General features: G+C 40.3%; 2 protein-coding genes across 6 annotated transcripts in view; one reads left to right on the plus strand and one right to left on the minus strand.

The window, feature by feature from the left end:
- vps13d (vacuolar protein sorting 13 homolog D) overlaps nt 1-17,402 on the plus strand; it is a 44,533-nt gene that overhangs the window by 17,054 nt on the left and 10,077 nt on the right. For 4 of the 5 annotated variants that reach the window (XM_067526089.1, XM_067526088.1, XM_067526091.1 and 1 more), the window contains 25 exons: nt 1,876-2,020; nt 2,295-2,511; nt 2,651-2,822; nt 3,110-3,225; nt 3,668-3,892; nt 3,990-4,285; nt 4,618-4,751; nt 5,011-5,166; nt 5,781-5,964; nt 8,056-8,130; nt 8,223-8,423; nt 8,664-8,753; nt 8,969-9,109; nt 9,241-9,366; nt 10,890-10,964; nt 12,924-13,026; nt 13,626-13,778; nt 13,912-14,047; nt 14,143-14,190; nt 15,000-15,150; nt 15,665-15,881; nt 15,963-16,210; nt 16,293-16,484; nt 16,589-16,715; nt 16,864-17,006. In XM_067526089.1, the coding sequence (XP_067382190.1) occupies nt 1,876-2,020; nt 2,295-2,511; nt 2,651-2,822; nt 3,110-3,225; nt 3,668-3,892; nt 3,990-4,285; nt 4,618-4,751; nt 5,011-5,166; nt 5,781-5,964; nt 8,056-8,130; nt 8,223-8,423; nt 8,664-8,753; nt 8,969-9,109; nt 9,241-9,366; nt 10,890-10,964; nt 12,924-13,026; nt 13,626-13,778; nt 13,912-14,047; nt 14,143-14,190; nt 15,000-15,150; nt 15,665-15,881; nt 15,963-16,210; nt 16,293-16,484; nt 16,589-16,715; nt 16,864-17,006 (3,871 nt within the window). The remainder of the gene's footprint in view (nt 1-1,875; nt 2,021-2,294; nt 2,512-2,650; nt 2,823-3,109; nt 3,226-3,667; nt 3,893-3,989; nt 4,286-4,617; nt 4,752-5,010; nt 5,167-5,780; nt 5,965-8,055; nt 8,131-8,222; nt 8,424-8,663; nt 8,754-8,968; nt 9,110-9,240; nt 9,367-10,889; nt 10,965-12,923; nt 13,027-13,625; nt 13,779-13,911; nt 14,048-14,142; nt 14,191-14,999; nt 15,151-15,664; nt 15,882-15,962; nt 16,211-16,292; nt 16,485-16,588; nt 16,716-16,863; nt 17,007-17,402) is intronic. The other variant, XM_067526092.1, reaches the window with a different exon arrangement.
- LOC137139185 (immunoglobulin superfamily member 21-like) overlaps nt 15,000-17,402 on the minus strand; it is a 34,276-nt gene continuing 31,873 nt past the window's right edge. The window contains exon 11 of the transcript XR_010916283.1: nt 15,000-15,185. The gene's annotated coding sequence lies outside the window, so the exon portion shown is untranslated. The remainder of the gene's footprint in view (nt 15,186-17,402) is intronic.

The raw sequence follows: 17,402 nt of genomic DNA on the forward strand, positions 1-17,402 counted from the left end.
GACTCTGGTTCAGATAGACGGAGCAATACTTCTCACCTTCTCACCAAACTTTGCTACACTACATAGTGACTTTGAATCCTGGTTCTCTGCCAGCACACAGAGAGCAAACACACCGACTAACTGTTTTTTGCCTCCCCACACGTTTCGGTCATAAATTTAAATCATTTAATATAACGAGCAGCAAATAAGTGGTCTACAGGTCCAGGGGAAATGGGGAATTTTTAGCAGAGAAAAACAAAACACACGTCCAAAGATCTTTCAGCAGGCCACCTAAGTATTTTAGCATGTGTGGGGAACACTGCCTCCAATCTCCCATTGTAGTTGATTGTGTGTCGCCATTATTTATTTTAAATACAGTTTTTCAAAAATTCTCTCTCCCTGTGAATAAACCTAACGGTGAATAAGATACAGTGATGACATTTTTAGATAAGTGCTTTTATCTAATTATCAGTGATAAAATCAAACTAACGGTCACCTGTGAAGATCAAGGCCTTGTTTATGTTGTTTTCTGTTTTAAAGACTAGTGTATTTTTTGTTTTTTGTTTTGAAATACTAGGTAAATACTTACTGCTCTTTCATATTCATTTTGTGTTTTATTAAGAATGTAATACTACATGCAAATTCATACAAGGACCCATCACATTACAAGGTACCATGGAATTCTTTTGTTTTAATGTGAAGAGGATTGTAACAAGTTTTTACTATTTAAATTTCACGAATTAATGATTTACAGAACCAGAAAATATCCCATTTTCACACGAGAGACGGTTTAATAATGACAGTCACTGATTTATTTGACACTACATTTAGTTTTGAAGTTTTTTAGAACATTTGTTTTGATGTATAGACAGAAAGGGAGCCTTTTAAATAGATACAGCTTTAAGTGATCGAATGTCATTTAATTGTACTCACACATTGTCCAGCCCGGACTTTTCTGCTTGCAGTTGGTGATGTGATGGACTGAGGTTTCTCCTACAATAACCGTTGCATGTACTGAATACACCAACTTCCCAATCTCATTGATATGGCTTGAACAGTGCCTTTTTGTGATGACAATGACAAGACGTATTTAAAAAAAACATTTTTTTTAATGTGATGGTCTTTATTCCCAACCACTTTAAGTTGAAAACGGAGACTATTAAGTTGACATAAAATTTATGATTGATATTAACATGTGTCCTGAATATTGAACTTTGTTGGTTTATTCCCCTGGTAAAGGAGAAAACTAGACTAATTTGTGTCATCATGACTTCTGTGGTATTAAAACTTTCATAATTTATTTAATAGTATTCCTCTAGGTGCAAAATGGCGTCCTAGTAGCTTTTTCAAGTCAATCATGTTTAAAGTAGCCTCAGAGAATAATATGCAGCAATTGTTTAAGAAGACATGGTTGAATTTGTCTTGACAACAGAATCAGAATGATAATTTGCTAAACAATCACAATCATATACTGTACAATGATTAGAGACCTTACTGGTGAAAGTTGGTGTATTGTCATAAGATTTGATCTTGAAAAAAACATTTTTTTTGGGTTGATTGTGCATTGCTGTATTTGAGAATGTCTGTGTTTTCCTGCTGTTTGACCCACTAAATCAGATTGTTTAAAAAAAAAAACCTGTGTCAAGCAGCAGGAGCTTTGACAGAAGTAACTATTCTCTTATACTGGCACTGGCAGGACAACCTGCCTTGGCCCCTTCAAAGTTTGTGGTGGAAATTGCTTTAAATTCTAAATTAATTAAATTAATAGAATTAATCATCAGAATTAAGTTCCTTCAACTTAAAAAAAGCTGCCAAATGCTTTTGTATTCTTATGTTTATCATATTGTTAACTGCACTTGATGTTTACCTGAATGTCTCTTCGTTCTTCTGAAAAAGGAGCGCGTCCAGAGTGCAGCAGGAAAAAGTGGTGAGCAGGAGAAGCCTAGAGCATCCACCTCCACCTCCACTAGCTTCACTCTTGGTAGGCCACAGGTCTCAGACAGAGGGAGGGCTCCTGGGAATGACGGCCCTCACAGCTTAGGTTTGTACTGCTGCAAAATCTGAAATAAAATCAGTGCAGCTTCAAGTACTGCATGTGTTTTGTAGAGCTGAGAATTGCAAATTTGGACCAAGATGATTTGAAGGTTACTTTGAAGACCTTATGTTACAGTTGAATGGTATTTACTTTCCTTGAAAGAGTCTCTTAACAAAAGCCTTCTTAACACATTTTCTTCTGAGTTCCAGACAAAGCCAGAGTTTTTGTTGCCGTACTCTTATCATGCTGCATCATGACCTGGTATGTTTTTCCCCATTAGAAGACCACGTGTGCCTGCTGGACTGTATTGCTCTGGACCTGCAGGAGATGGATATCTTTGCTGCAGAGCGTTTGCCCTCTGAGCCTTGGGACAGTGGTGGTAAACCTCCCGAAACATCCGACCTCATCTTTCCGTCTTACTCTGTCCGTCGCACTAGAGACAACCTGTTGAAAGACTGCTGCCGCCTGAAGCTTAAAGTGGAACGCAACCTGGACAAGTATGTCCTTCATTTCTCGGTTTTAGTAGCGTCAAAATGTATCATTAGTTTACAAGGAAATAATAATGTTTTATGCATTTTAAGGAATTACGACCGTACTCCTAATCCCAACTCACGCTGCCTTCATTGACGTTTATAGGGAGCTGAGCCATGCGGTGCCTGACATGTCCATCCATGGCAGTCTGTCCTCAGTACACTGCTCTCTGGACCTGGAGCACTACCAGCTGATCAGAGGGCTGCTGGAGAACAACCTGGGAGAACCTGTTGAAGAATTCCTGCGACCCTACAACCTGCAGGACCCCAGCACCTATGTTAGATAGCAGGCAACCACACGTAGACATTGACCAAACCACTAACCAACTTACTGTAGTCTGAGCAACATATTGATACATGTTATACTGTATATGCCTGTCGCAAATTTGAAAAAATCCCCTTGACTATAATAATGTTTCTATCTGTTTTTCTGACATTTTTGCAAAAGAAAATCACATAGAGACTGTAGTTTACATTATATTGGCATATTTAACACATTTTTACAATGTTTTACATCTTAACAATTCTCATAGTTTACTGAATCTGATTTGTTGTCTCTTTTCAGACGGTGTTAAGTGGAGATGTTTACACCAACTTGTCATTTCTGATGGACATGATGGATGTCAGTCTGGAGCTGTTGGACAGCCCCACAGCCAGTAAACACAAATGCTCCTTAGCAAGGTGGTCATCTTACCTCTCTAAGAAAAACTATTTAGATTTGCCGTTTGTTTCTTTTGTTTTTTTTTAAATCTGTAAATATGATGTATATTATAAAGCATGCAAGGTCATTCAAATATTTGTTATGAATCCACCCAAGGTCAACAGAAACTGGATTTTCAGTTGCTGATTTGCTGAAACAAAGGATGAAAAGTTTTTTTTATTATTATTATATAGTCAGAAATTAGACTGTATACATTATTTCTCCACAGGGTTTCTTAATTAATGAATGAAAGAGAAATCAAAGCTAGTTGCAAGTCTTTCTAATCATATTAACATCTCTTACAGCTTATAAGTAATTCAACTAAAAGCTTGCATGGAACTGTTTTGGTTTACATTTGAGAGAGAATACACATATATTCATACTGAGGTTAAAAAGATGCCTGTTTCTGTTTCTGTTGCAAAGGTTTGACTTCATGAAATCCAAGCTGCTCTTCGAGGGTTTCTCCAATGGATCCAAATCTGTCAACCTGGTGTCTCATTCTCTGCTGGCATATGACACTCGCCACACTGGGCCGAATAAAAGATCTGGTGGAGCTGGTTCGGCAAAGCACAATGTCTTTGACTGCATCCTCCAGGCTTCTAAAACAGGCACCAACCGGGCATCACTGCAGCTGGAATTGCATTATAGGTGCGACTGGAGGATTTTCAAGCTCATGGTTAAGGTATAAATGGAAATTTGACACAGTTTTAGATGAAATCATAAGCTGTATTCCACTTTCCCGTAGATCCACTAATGACTCCTCCTGCTTCACTGTGGTGCTCAACAACTTGAGGGTCTTCCTCATCTTTGACTGGCTCAAGCTGGTGCGAGACTTCCTGCAGGTCCCGGTGGAGAAGGTGTCAGGTGGGACCGAGACTTGTCAGCGCTGGCCCAGTAACACCAGCGCTGACTCAGGCTCTACCCCCACCAACATGACTGGGGCCTTCATGCCAAAGACAGTGAAGAGCGGTGTGGTCACCAAGAGGTCCACAGTGCCGGTCACTCAGGACCGCTGCCTGGAGGTCAAGATCAACGTCACAGGTAACGAAGGATGAGTCACTGAAACCAGGATGTTTCTGCTTACAGTAACTAAAATGCAACAAATAATGTCTGACTTACACATGGAGGCCACAAGCACCTTCAGATCTTTGTTTGATTGCTACGCATCAATAAATCATGAGGATAAAAGACAACTATTTAAAGTGTGCTTGTTATGGGCTGGTTCCCCAGATAAATAAACTGTTGCTACTGCTACTACTATTATTTGTTATGAAAATGTCCATGTTTTTATGTTATTAAATAATAACCGACAAATGATCTCCTAATTGTTAAGTGACCTCACCCGTGTATGTTTTTTTTTTTTTGTTCTTCAGGCACAGAGTTCGTGGTTGTGGAGGACTCGTCCTGCCTGGATACCAATGCTATTATTTTAAAAGGAACCACTGTTCTCACCTACAAACCCCGTCTGCTGGATAGACCCTTCTCTGGCAGCCTCGCAGGAATAGAGGTGACCTCTCTCCCCTCTCTCACACTAATTTGTGCTTAAACACTACTACTGTTAGTTACTGCTACCATTTGTCTGAATTATTTCAGTCAGAGAATCTTAATCTCTATTTGACTGTCATACCCTTAAAATAACAGCAGCTGCCCCTGCTACAGGCCAGAAATGCAGAAGCAGTAGGTTTTAGTTTCGAATATGTGAGTTAGTACAGCAGTGCAATACTCTTTTTATTAGCTTTGATTAAGAAGTCTTATTACCCCCCCAGGTGTTCTCTTGTCGTCTGGGCAGTGAGCAGGAGACAGCGTTGTCCATCATTGACCCAGTCAATGTTCAAGTGGAGCTGTGTGGGAGCCCAACATACCAAAGCAGTTCCGGTCTTCTGGACGCCTTCAATGTTGAGGACATCCCACCACTGTTAGAGGTCAGAACTTAGCACTCAACCAAAGCGTATGTATGTATATACATTTGACATACAGTATTTTTTTCAATAGTCTTCAATAGTTTTCTAATTAGCTCTTTCCCAATTACTCTAACCTCAACAATTTCTAATGACAAGGCAAGAACATGTTTTTGGAGATTATTGCAAATGTAAAATCAATAACTACAATCTGTCGTAGTACTTTATGTAAGTCTCTGAGTAATTATTGCTTCAGGTCTTCTTTGGTAAACGCATACAGACTCTCGTTATCTGTTCCCAAGATGCAGAGAGACAAGAGACAGTAGTCTGACGTCCAAATGATGTTGCTCATATCATTTTCTCTTGACAAAGTAAGAGGTGGTGTGGTGTTAGTTGGTGAAGTTACGACGTGACACTACATCAACAGCTGAAAGAGAAAACGTGTCAATGTTCTTCAGCTGAAATTAAGATCAGGTGACAGGAATTCAGGTGCACAGAAGCTGGTAAGGCTATATGATAGTAATCGAGAGGTGGATGACGAGATGAGCTGGCTGACAGTTGTCTTCCTGCTTAAAGTCAGAAATGTAGACAATAAGACGCATACTGTAATATTAATTGGTCATGTGACTCTTTGGCAGATTCAGTTCCCTACTTTGGACATACGTCTGTCCTACAATGACATCCAGCTCTTTTTGGCCATTGCCAAGTCCATCCCTACCTCCAGTGCTGCAGGTCCAACCGACTCTGATGCAGCTGCACCCAGCACCGAGCCCGCTGCTACACCCAAGGACATCTTCAGGCAAAAGACCGAGGCCCTCATAGGTATGTAGAGTATTGTTCCCTTGGCCTCTGATTTAGTGGAATTCTTTAAGTTTGTTTTAGGCAACAAAGCAAAGGCCTAAATATATTTTAGTGTAGTAATCATTAGTGTCACTTTATACCTGTGTTATCCTGTGTATTTCAATTTGATGTCTGAACATATTTTATATTATTTACCGTGGTTACAGGTCATTTGTGCCTATTGTGTATTGTCTGTTTGCGTCTTCACACACAGTCCATGTGAGTCTGCTGTGCAGTAATACAGCAGACAGCAATTCCTGTGAACATCCATTCATCCATTTTCTGAACCATTTATCCCATCGGGCCAGTCTGTCAAAAGGCTGAGACACAGAGAAAAACAACCATTCACACTCACATTCTAGCAAACCTATAAATAAAATGGAACTACTCTGTATTTGTTGTTTATGCTATAGCACAGGGTTATAATCATAAACTGAAACAAAATAATTTACCAGAAAGAAGAAACTGGAAAACTAAAATAAAGCTATGTCTGACTGCTCGGAAAAACATCTAAAATATAATGTAAAAAAGATAAAAAATAATTAGGATCATCATTCTGTATATTGTTTGACTCAAGAAGAGGACAGATGTTTTGTCTGAGCTCTGCTGACACCTGCATGACTTTTATTCAATATATTCGATTTAATATTCACATTATAAATAGAAGAAGTCAATATGTCAGTCTGAGAATGTTGGAATAGATCCAATTTAGTTTTGAACTCTGTACAGACCCAGAGTGGATGAGCAGAAAACAAAAAGGGAAATGCACTCGTTGATCTAGTCAGTGAGATGGCTGCTGTCTTTACCTGTCAGAAGCCTTCGAATGATCTAAATGCTGCACTTGATGTGAAAATCCAACTGCCTGAGCACATTGCACATTATTAACCTCACTGTGTGCTACTCAGATCATCACACTGTTATTAACATATTTAGTTATTCATATTGTTGATGCCTGTGCACAACATGGCCTGAAATAAAGGACTTAACACTGAGTCACAGTCTCTTATGCAAGTTCAATTATCCCCAGCTATATTGAGTAAAACTAAAATTGAAACAAAATAATCTAAAATTAAATAGAAATTAGTCCATGAAAAATAAAATTAAAACTGCTAATGATCTAAAACTAAATGGAAGTTTGAACTTAAATATAGTATCAAAGTACAGTAAATACCTTTCTGTAGTACCACAGCTCCACTACAGAGCATCCACAAACGTTTCACTTGTGTTTTTAATGTAAATCTAGTATCTAATATTTTACATATTTGTACACTTGTGATATGACTCCTGAACCTCCTTATTCCCTCTGATTTTAACGGTATATTCACATCAACTGATCATTTTATTTTTGCTTGTGTTCCACAAATTCCAGAGTGTATTGATTGTGAGATGGTTTTTATAACGGTAGTGCAACAGATCAAAATCAGCTGAATCAATTTCTGAGCAAGAAATATTTTGGGCAGGTTATTTCACACACACATTCATGCAGGTCATTAAATAACACTTTGCATTTGAACTAAAGTTTCACCTCCATTCAAAGTGAAAAGAAGTAAATACAACCCCTGCAGCAAAAAGGCATTAAACATTGAGCATTTCTTTAAATGTTAATGCAGTGTTACTTTTTACTTCACGCACAGAACAAACCTCCAAACGATGACATGTATTGTACTAAGTCAGTGCTTAGCAATACCCCTTTGGCGAGTATCACAGCTTGCAGACACTTTTTATAGCCACCTAAAAAGAGGTGTTCTGTTTTTTTTTAAATGTCTTTGTAAAAATGTTTTTTGATGTAGGGTTTTTTTTTTTTTTTTTTACTTCCTTCTTACTTGGGGACCTGTGACAACTATTGCCTCTTCTGTGCTGTTGGAAATGTCATTAGCTGACTATTCCAATGATAATTCCTGAGGTTGACCCACCATCAAAATCCTAATGAGTCAGATGAAGCTTATCAAGTTAACAAAGTGTTCTGCAAGTAAAAGGTTCTTGTTTGTGTTACTGCATACTGACAAACTCTTAGTCCTCTGCTTATTACTAATCTCAGAAAAGCTAATTATAAGGATGTGTGTGTCTTCACAGAGGGCCAACTGAACCATTTGCAAGATCTTGGCTTCAGGAAAGAAGACTGCAAAAGAGCCCTGATTCTTTGTAAAGGTGCGTTTACAGAGTTCACAGTTCACAAAGTGACATTTTCTGAACATTTTCTATAGCATACTTGTATAAAGACAGAATAATCCCTTCCTCAGGCCAGCTAGATCAGGCTGCCACATGGCTGCTGGAGAACGCTGAGAACATGGCAGGCCATCACAGGTCCAGAACTGACTCCGGCTCCAGCAGCCACTCAGCTCCTCTGTCTGGGTTAGAGGTGAAAGCTGAGAGTGTCTGCATCTGTTTCATCGATGACTGTCTGGACTGTGACATACCACTGGCTGAGCTCACCTTTTCCAGTAAGTGGCTTTCCCATCAATACGACTGCATTATCGAATATATGGGGAACAATGAAATTATGTTTGGTGAACTGACATGCGATGTGTTGTAATTCTATTTACAATAAACTGAGCTGCTGTAATAAATACTGTCATACCAGAGTTTAAGAGCTGTAAATGTCCATTTATAGGCTAAGAGTGAGTCCCCACAGGGCAAACACACGGAACAGCGTTTTGCAAATAAATCATTTTTTATTGCAGGGCTCTATGTGCTGCAGCGCATCGGCTCCACTCAGGAAGGCAAGGCCAGCTTCACTCTGTCAGGAGACTACTACAACAGAGAGCTGTCAGGTAATGAGACATACGAAGTTTATGTGACGTGCATCATTTATAGATTTTCACAGCATGGAAAGAATTCAGCATCGCATTTGTCCATATTCATCAAAACATAAAACAATAAGATGGAGTCACACTCAGTCCTTTGACATAAAATACTTTCCTAGACAAAGATGGGAGTCAGTGGAGTCTGTTGTGTGATGGCTTATAGTTGTGCGTTTGCGTGCTAGGCTGGGAACCCTTCATCGAGCCCTGGCCCTGCTTACTCTCCTGGCAACAGCAGGCCGCCGGTCGTCTTCACCCTCCACGTCTCAAGATGGGAATTAAAGCCAAGCAGAGACTCGATGTCAACATCACTTCTGTCCTGTTGGGTGAGTGGAAGTCTGCGATGTGCTTTTTTGCTTAAACAGGCAGAGTTTTGATGCCGACAGTAAGATCACTCAGTTTCATATGTTGCTGGTTTCATATACTGTGGAACATGTCGTTGTCTAAACCTTTTAAGAACAATACAACACTACCAAGAGATCCTGGATTGCTGACTACTGTAAGGAAGAGGAACAGACTCCCCAGTCTTCACCTCCCGAGCCCTGGATGGGCTCTTCAGTTGACCCACCCACCTTTGGACAGAGTGAGTGTTAGGTACACACAGTACCACAAATAATCAATGGTTAAAGAGGAAGTGAATAGGTTTTGAATGGATGTCCAGAAGTGGCATCACGCAAAAGAAATTATAATGTATTTTTGAAAATATATATATAAATGAAAGAAAAACAACAGCCAAATTAATGATGTGGTCCTTGGTTATTTGAACATTGGCGCTGAGAGACATTGTTGTCGGCGCAAATTTTAATTCAAGTTTTTATTTTTGTCAGCAAATCCCATGTACACAGCCAAACCAACAATGAATGTGTCCTGGTACAAATATGTATTTATTTCAAGTGTATCTGAAGGCTGGAAAAGGTAGATGAACCCTCTGGCATAACACAGTAACATAACAGTTATCACTAATACAACAGCACTGTTTTGTTGGAATTTATAGTAAATCTATCATTCAAATATTAACAGCGTAGCATGGAAAAAGTATGTGAACCCATCGGAAAATGAAACCGACAAAAGCTGATTGAAGTCCGGATTTGCAAACCACTGTTACAGCTGGTGGAACCAGATTGGAGATGTGGGTCAGAAGTACTTTGTATTAAAAATGAATAAACAAACACTCTCAGACATTATGGGTTTGCTCTTCACACACCATACTTTACAAAATAGTTGATGGTTTGAAAAATGGTCAAAAGTAAAGGCTTAGATATTTATCCAGCCAGTGTTAGAGACCCCGCATACAGCACATAGTCTTACCGCAGATACTCCAGGCATCTGAAACCCAGCTGTTAATGTGCTATAGGCCAGTAGGTACCTGTTAAAGTTGTCTGCGAGGATTCTGTCATCTGGCTCATTGGTGGACTTATACTCACAAAACGAGACAGTTGGGGAAAGATCTGGGTTAAAATACACAAACTGACTAAAGTATTATTTTGCAACAGAAAATGAACTGTGTGTCTCTTTTCAAAGTCCTGAGCTTTAACCACATCCCCACAACAATATGAACCCACATATTATTATATATAGTTGTAAAGTGTTTTAAAAGTTTAGCCAGTGGAACTGCATCTGAGACCCACAAACAACAAATGGAGGAAATAAGTTACAGCACATTGTGGGTCTTGACATTTTTATGAGATTTGTTGACAAAAACCTTTAAAGTGTCTGGTTAAGGATTAGCAAGGAATTGATTTGTAACATTGTATGTGTTCCTCTTGTGAGGAACTTGGTTGATGGGTTGCTCTCTACAAGAGGTTTTTGCCCCAGACATTTGAAGCACCGTTCAAACAAGTGACCACCAGAACTGCCACCCATCAGCAAAGTTCTCTGGGTCTTTGTGTTCAATAGGAAATGAATGGACGTGATATGTTGGTCGTTTTACTGAGCACATGTAAACAGAAAGCAGATGACTTGAAGGGAAGCATGAAGTGCACTGTTTTATAGAAGTACTGATTTGCAGAACAGAGCACTGAATGAGGATGATGAGCCTCTAACCCTCTTGTGTGTTCCCTCTGCATGTGTCTCTGTTCTGTCGTCACTGTCTCTCTCTGCTGTCAGGTGCTCCTCTTGCTCACCTTAGAACTAGGAGCACAGCCAGCTTGAATTGCCTCGAGCAGCAGATTCACTCCAGAGGTACAGTTCACAGTGTAGTCGCCCAGTCAGTCTCCATCACCTGCACACTCATTCAGTCACCCTGAACGGTTCTGCACGATGGCTTAGAGACCCCGCGGTGCTGCCAGAATACGTTTGATTTGTAGCACGATAGATCAAAAGCCTCAAATGTTTCCTGCCAGGAAATTACAATTAAATATAATTAGATCCATATCCAGAGAACTTTCTTTAGAGACAAGAAGAATAAGTAGTTTTGCAACACATGATATGGTCCTCTCTCGAGCCCCAGTCTCAACATTAAGAAGTCAGTCTGGGATTACGTGAAGAGACAGAACACAGTGAGACATACGGATTTCAAAAGGCCTGTGGCAGGTTCTCCAAGATGCTGGAAGCCACTCATCTTACCGGGGGAAGTAAACAGTGCCTTGCAAAACTATTCCTAGCCCTCGAAACGTTCCACATTTTGTCACCTTACAACCACAAATGAAAATGTATTTTATTGAGACCGACAGAAAGTGGTACATAATTGTGAAGGGAAAGAAAAAGGATAAATATTCAGCCCCCTTTACTCTGATACCCCCTAACTAAAATCCAGTGGAACCAATTGTCAAGTATCAGAATGACGTGCATTTTTGAGTTGGACCAAAGTGTTGCATTACTCCCAGTTTATACGTAAAACACACCAGCTTTAAAGGTGGGAGCCAGCTGCAACAGGCTTGGCTCCCATCTCATGCCCCCCGTAGTTGATGATGCTTCATGAGTGGAAAGGTGCTGGAGGTGTTACAGCAAGAAGCCCATCTGGTGCTTTTGGCTGCAGTGGAATCGTCGCCACTCCTGAATAATGACTTGTACATTCAGGAATAACTAGTGATGACTGCAGTATTTAGAATAAGTCTTCCCACTATCACTACAGTTACAGTGTGTCTTGTCTTTCCTCCTCCTCCAAAGTTTCTTTATGCTTTGCCAGAGCAGCATGACTAGCTTGTCATTGTTTTCCTCTGCATGGCCAGTGATTATGAATGCTTGTTTATACATTTTTGTGTGCCCAGTATTTTTCTTTTCACTGCTTTGGGAGTATAGACATATTTCAAAGAATTAAAAAAATGTAACTAAAGGATGATGCAGCACTGTGGAAAATACTGGTCACAGGGCTTAAACTGTCGCCTGTGTTTCTTCTGATGAATACACTAAAGCAGCGCTCTGCTAAGTTTTTATTTATAATTATATTAATTTAATCATTCACTGTATATTGGCATCTGGTGAAAGCTTAGAAATTGTGATATTGCCATGTGATGGCTGGAGCAACATGTTTTAAGTTTACAGTAATAAACCAAGTAATTTTTGATACGCAAATTTGACATTTACATTTGCCCTTTATGGTGTTGTTGACATAAATTGGGTGTTTACATGAAAACATTTAAATTTAAGCAATTAGCCAAATCAAAAAAATTAGAAGTATTATTATTATTATTATTATTATTATTATTATTATTATTATTATAGCTGTGATTTTTCATTCCTAAACATTTTTGCCTTTTTAAAGGGGCACTCTCACTGTGATGATGTCTGTAAATCTAGACGCCCATTAACAAACTGTTCCTCTGCAGAGGAGGAATGTAATGTCACTGAAAACACAGAATAATCCACCTAACAGCAACATTCACAAAAGTTTTTGTAATCTTCAAGCCTAAATTGAAAAAAATGTCATCAGGAGTTGTTCTCTTAGAACCTCGAGCCACAGAAAAAAACTGTGTACAACAGAAGTCACAGGTTAACTAGTTTTCCCTGTAACATTTTCCGTCAGTGCCCCTTTAAAGCAAAAAGGCACCAGAAAATGACCGTAGCTGTTTTTTGGGTCTCACAGCCCAAGAAAACCAAATACGTGACTAAAGTGAACGTGTACATCTGATGTTACTGTTGGATAATGTAACAGGCCGAGCATCGTCTCCCTGGTTCAGTCATCCTTTCTGTTTCCATCAGATGTCAAGCTGTCCAAGAGGAGGCAGCCGTTTGTACCATATGCTCTGTGCAACCACACAGGATGTACCATGTGGTTTGCCACTCTAACTACCACCCCCACAAGGTGAGTGTGCCCACGTACACGTGCGCTTTAAATCATGTGAAAGCAATGTGAAGGTGCACCGACTTGGGCCGATCATGAAGATAAGTGCATTTGTGAATTTGAAATGGTTTTCCACCATCCAGTGTCTAGGCTCAAGAAGAACTCTGAATGGCATAGTGAGTCTATGGAAAGTCAAGTTATGTTGGATATTAACAATTCAAAATGATAGAATTGGTTTGAGTATGTTGGGGGACAGACAAAAAAATTCACTTTGATCTCGGAGCAAAATTGTGCCATTATCACGTCGTAAGCACTTTTAAATATTGTTACGGTAATTATATGAAAACATGACGTGTTTTTTAGGTTTGCAAAAAGTCAAAACCAGTAACAAAAGTGAAAATGTAACACGTAAAAATTGTTATCCTGATATTTCAAGGAAAAGCTGTGGCATCATCCATCTGTCCTCAACCTCATGAGGCCAGTGATGGACAGTTTGTCTTTGAGTTCCCGGTTTCCGCCATGAAGTTGTGCAGAAAAAGTCAAATTCAATGCGGAGAAATGAAAAGCTTCCGATCTCAGATAAATGTGCCCTGGTAAAGCTGCCCACCTGTTTCACACAGGGTGGCGCTGTCACACAGCAGTAGTGCCGACTCCATCTCGGATGTTCACGGTCCAGGAGCTGATGACACTCACAACGTCAGCCAGTGGAGAGAGGTGCTGCCTGGGGAGGAGATTCCCTTTGAGTTTGAAGCCCGCGAGAAACTCCGCCACCGGTACTGCTCCGATTTACAGTTATTCAGGAAAAATTGTGCAGGATTTGTTAAACTCGGTCTACTGCAAATGATTGAGTGGCAAATGTATTTTCATTATTTTTAATTTTCTTTTCTTCCTCCTGTGCCCCTGTAGACACACTCATGAGCTGAAGCTGCACCAGTTGCTGGTTCGGGTTTGTGGATGGGAGCAAGTCAAGCCAGTGTCTGTGGACAAAGTGGGCGTCTTCTTTCGTTACGCAGCTCCGGACAGAAACAACTCTTCCAGCACTGTGAGCAGTGTCTAAAAGCTCGAAACCAAAATTCTTTTTGACAATGTGAAGGTTTTCAACAGGTTTTGATCTTTTTCCACGCATCCCTTCCACAGGTTGGCAGCCCAATTAGCAGAACCAACATCATCCACCCACATGTTTATGTAAGTCTTCAGTCATTGAGCAGTGGTTATGCTCCTTATACACCGACTAGCCACAATAAGTCATGGAAGACTATGAACAGTCTGCAGCTACACACACAGCAGAATGTGATACACTGTGTGCAGAGATGCTGGAAGTACACAGCATTAAGACTCTAGTAAAAACTATGATTATTAAATTTTTTTTAATACTCAAACATAATATACAGATTATGTACATTTTACTTATAAGTACAAAATTAAAAGCAAAACATTTACCGTGATTGATAAAAAAAATGAGGCTCAACAATCATTGTTGGTAATTGTGGATCTTATTTTAACCACTTTATATGGTGACACGCAGTTAACACACATCAGCATTTATTAGCTCATAATAGTTATATAGAAAAGCAGCAGGTGGTGTTAATGTTGTGGTTTATTAATGAATACCAGCAATACAAAATGAAAAAAAAACAGCTTTGCTATCCTTGGCTTTAATAAGGGAAATGCTTACTTAATTGATTGTTTCAGCAAAGTCTGTACGAGGAAGTGTTGGATTAATTAGTAATTTAAAGAAAGTTATGTGTTGTTGGAGAAGATGAGTTGGGGCAACAGAAACGTGATAATGACGTGGATCTCATACAGAGCCGACGTTACAGACCACACGGGGAACGTTTTAGCTTTCGATTAACAGCATGACACCGATAAATATGGCACATTAGAAATAATGGCCTATTTCTAATAATAGTAATGATGATTTGGAACGAAAGCAGCTGAAGTTAATGCTCCTTCTGAATTTGTTGTTTTGTGTGTGAATCGGTTTGGCCCCTCAGTTCTCGGCCCTGCCTCCAGTCAGAGTGGTCTTCTCCATCACAATGGAGGGCAGCGCCAGGAAGGTCATCACTGTCCGCTCTGCCCTCATGGTGAAAAACCGACTGGATGTTCCCATGGAGGTCCGACTGGACAGCCCCTCTGCTCCTGACAGTGAGACGCTGCTCTTATTTATTAAAGGAAATAACCTGTGGTGACAGTTATTGTGTTAATTGTAATTATTATTATTTATTTAGTGTATTTCAGCCTATTTAGTATAATGTCATTTTATTTGTTTATACTTAAACTTAACTTAAACTAAGTTAAGTTAAATACTTAAACTTAACATAAAATATGTTAAAAGAAATAACACTTAAACATGTCCTAATAAACGTATTTAGTTTTTAATGTTATTAAATCAATAATGTTTATTTTAATTACATTACATATTTTATTTCACTTGATTTTCTTAATTTGAATTTATATAAAATTTGATGTATTCAAATAAATCACCTGACAATAGTACTATTTATTTAATGTCTGTTGTTTGTTTATTTTTATCTAATCTATTTTATATAGTCTTTATTATATTTATATGTAATTACGGAATTTTTTGTATCATACTAATAGCGTTTCATCTCTTTCGATGTGTCTTTGTAACATGTCAGCTGTGCCTCTGTGTTGACAGAACCAGTGGTGTTGCCTCCTATCCTGCCTGGCCAGGCCTTGGCAGTCCCGCTCCACCTGACCTCGTGGAGGCTGCAGGCTCGGCCCAAAGGCCTTGGCTTGTTCTTCTGCAAGGTCCCCATCCACTGGACCAGCGTGGAGCGGCCTGGGGAGATCAGCAGCAGCAAGAGGGAGTGTCAGTCAGCAGACTTTGACGACAACCTCAAGCACAACTTCAGGTAAACAGCCACCCAGAGACTTTGTTCTTGGTTCTTGTCGTCACACTGGTACAATTCCCCTCATTTATCTGCATCCGGCAGGTTTTGTGTGGTCATCAAAAAGGAGAACTACCCAGAGCAGCAGCCAGCCAAGAGGGTTTCTGACAATGCAAATCAGATCTATCGCCAGCCAGGCCACACCATCTACCTGCTGCCCACGATGGTGCTGGCCAACCTGCTGCCCTGTGACTTCAACTACTACATCAAAGGAACGTCCATCAAAGGCTCCCTGAAGCCGGGAAAAGAGGCCATACTTCACCCCGCTGACACCTCCCAGAACATGGAACTAGGTCTGGGCTCGACACTGTTTGGAGTCAAATTCCTCAGCATCCTCCTTGTTCTCACCCCTCATGTTTATGATGTGCCCTTCAGGAATCTTGCTGGAGAACTTCCCCGTGTGCAAAGAGCTGCTGATTCCTCCTGGGACTCAGAACTACGTGGTGCGCATGAGGTTGTACGACACCAACAAGCGTCTGCTTTGCCTCACCATCCGCATCATCCTGCGAGCACAAGGAGCCCTGAAGATTCTGATTTCTGCCCCTTACTGGCTTGTCAACAAAACGGGTGATGTCATTTTATTGTTGGTACTGTCATCAAAGTAACATTTGTGCTGATGATTGTACATGGTAAAAAAAAGTCAACACCCTAATGCTGTTCTCCTCCCTCAGGCCTGCCTTTAATTTTCCGTCAGGATAATGGCAAAACCGATGCTGCGGGTCAGTTTGAGGAGCACGAGTTGGCTCGAAGCCTCAGTCCATTACTGTTCTGCTACACTGACAAGGAGCAGCCTGCTATGTAAGTGTGTTTGTGTGCGAGACCAAATCACTCTCTTTAGTTCTACGGACCAAACCTAATGTCTTAGCTTGTACACCTGGCAGTGTCCTACCACACAAACGTAATCTCACCTTACATTCCATGTTCCCCACATCTGTCTGCTCCCTAGGTGCACAATGCGGATTGGGAAAGGGATCCACCCTGACGGAGTTCCAGGCTGGTGTCAGGGCTTCTCCCTGGATGGAGGGAGGGGAGTCCGGGCAGTGAAGGTTATCCAGCACGGGAACAGGCCTGGCCTCATCTACAACATAGGCACGTTGGTACATTATCTATCTTAGGATCTGATGTAATGATGGGCAGTGTGTTGAATGAAGACTGGGGCTGATCCTGATCTGTCCTGTTACCACTGTATACACAGGATTCAGATCAGCGACAAGCGTTTTATTGAACTGGCGCTGGCTACTGTATATAATGTCACTAGAAGCATTATAATCCTCTATGGGGATGAATTTAAAGTCTGATAAATTGTAGTGGTCACTTAAAGAAAGCATTCACGATCTTCTGGGAGGATTTCCTGATGCAGCCAGGCCTGAACTTTTCTCACGATATTCTCCCTTTGTTGCATATTTAATGTAGAAAGCCTGCTGTATCCTGGCAGCTTCTACTAATAAACATTCCTGCACTGAATGCGAATCCTTTTTTTGTTCC

The sequence above is a fragment of the Channa argus genome, chromosome 13 (assembly GCF_033026475.1).
Source record: "Channa argus isolate prfri chromosome 13, Channa argus male v1.0, whole genome shotgun sequence".
In the NCBI taxonomy this organism is placed as follows: domain Eukaryota; kingdom Metazoa; phylum Chordata; class Actinopteri; order Anabantiformes; family Channidae; genus Channa; species Channa argus.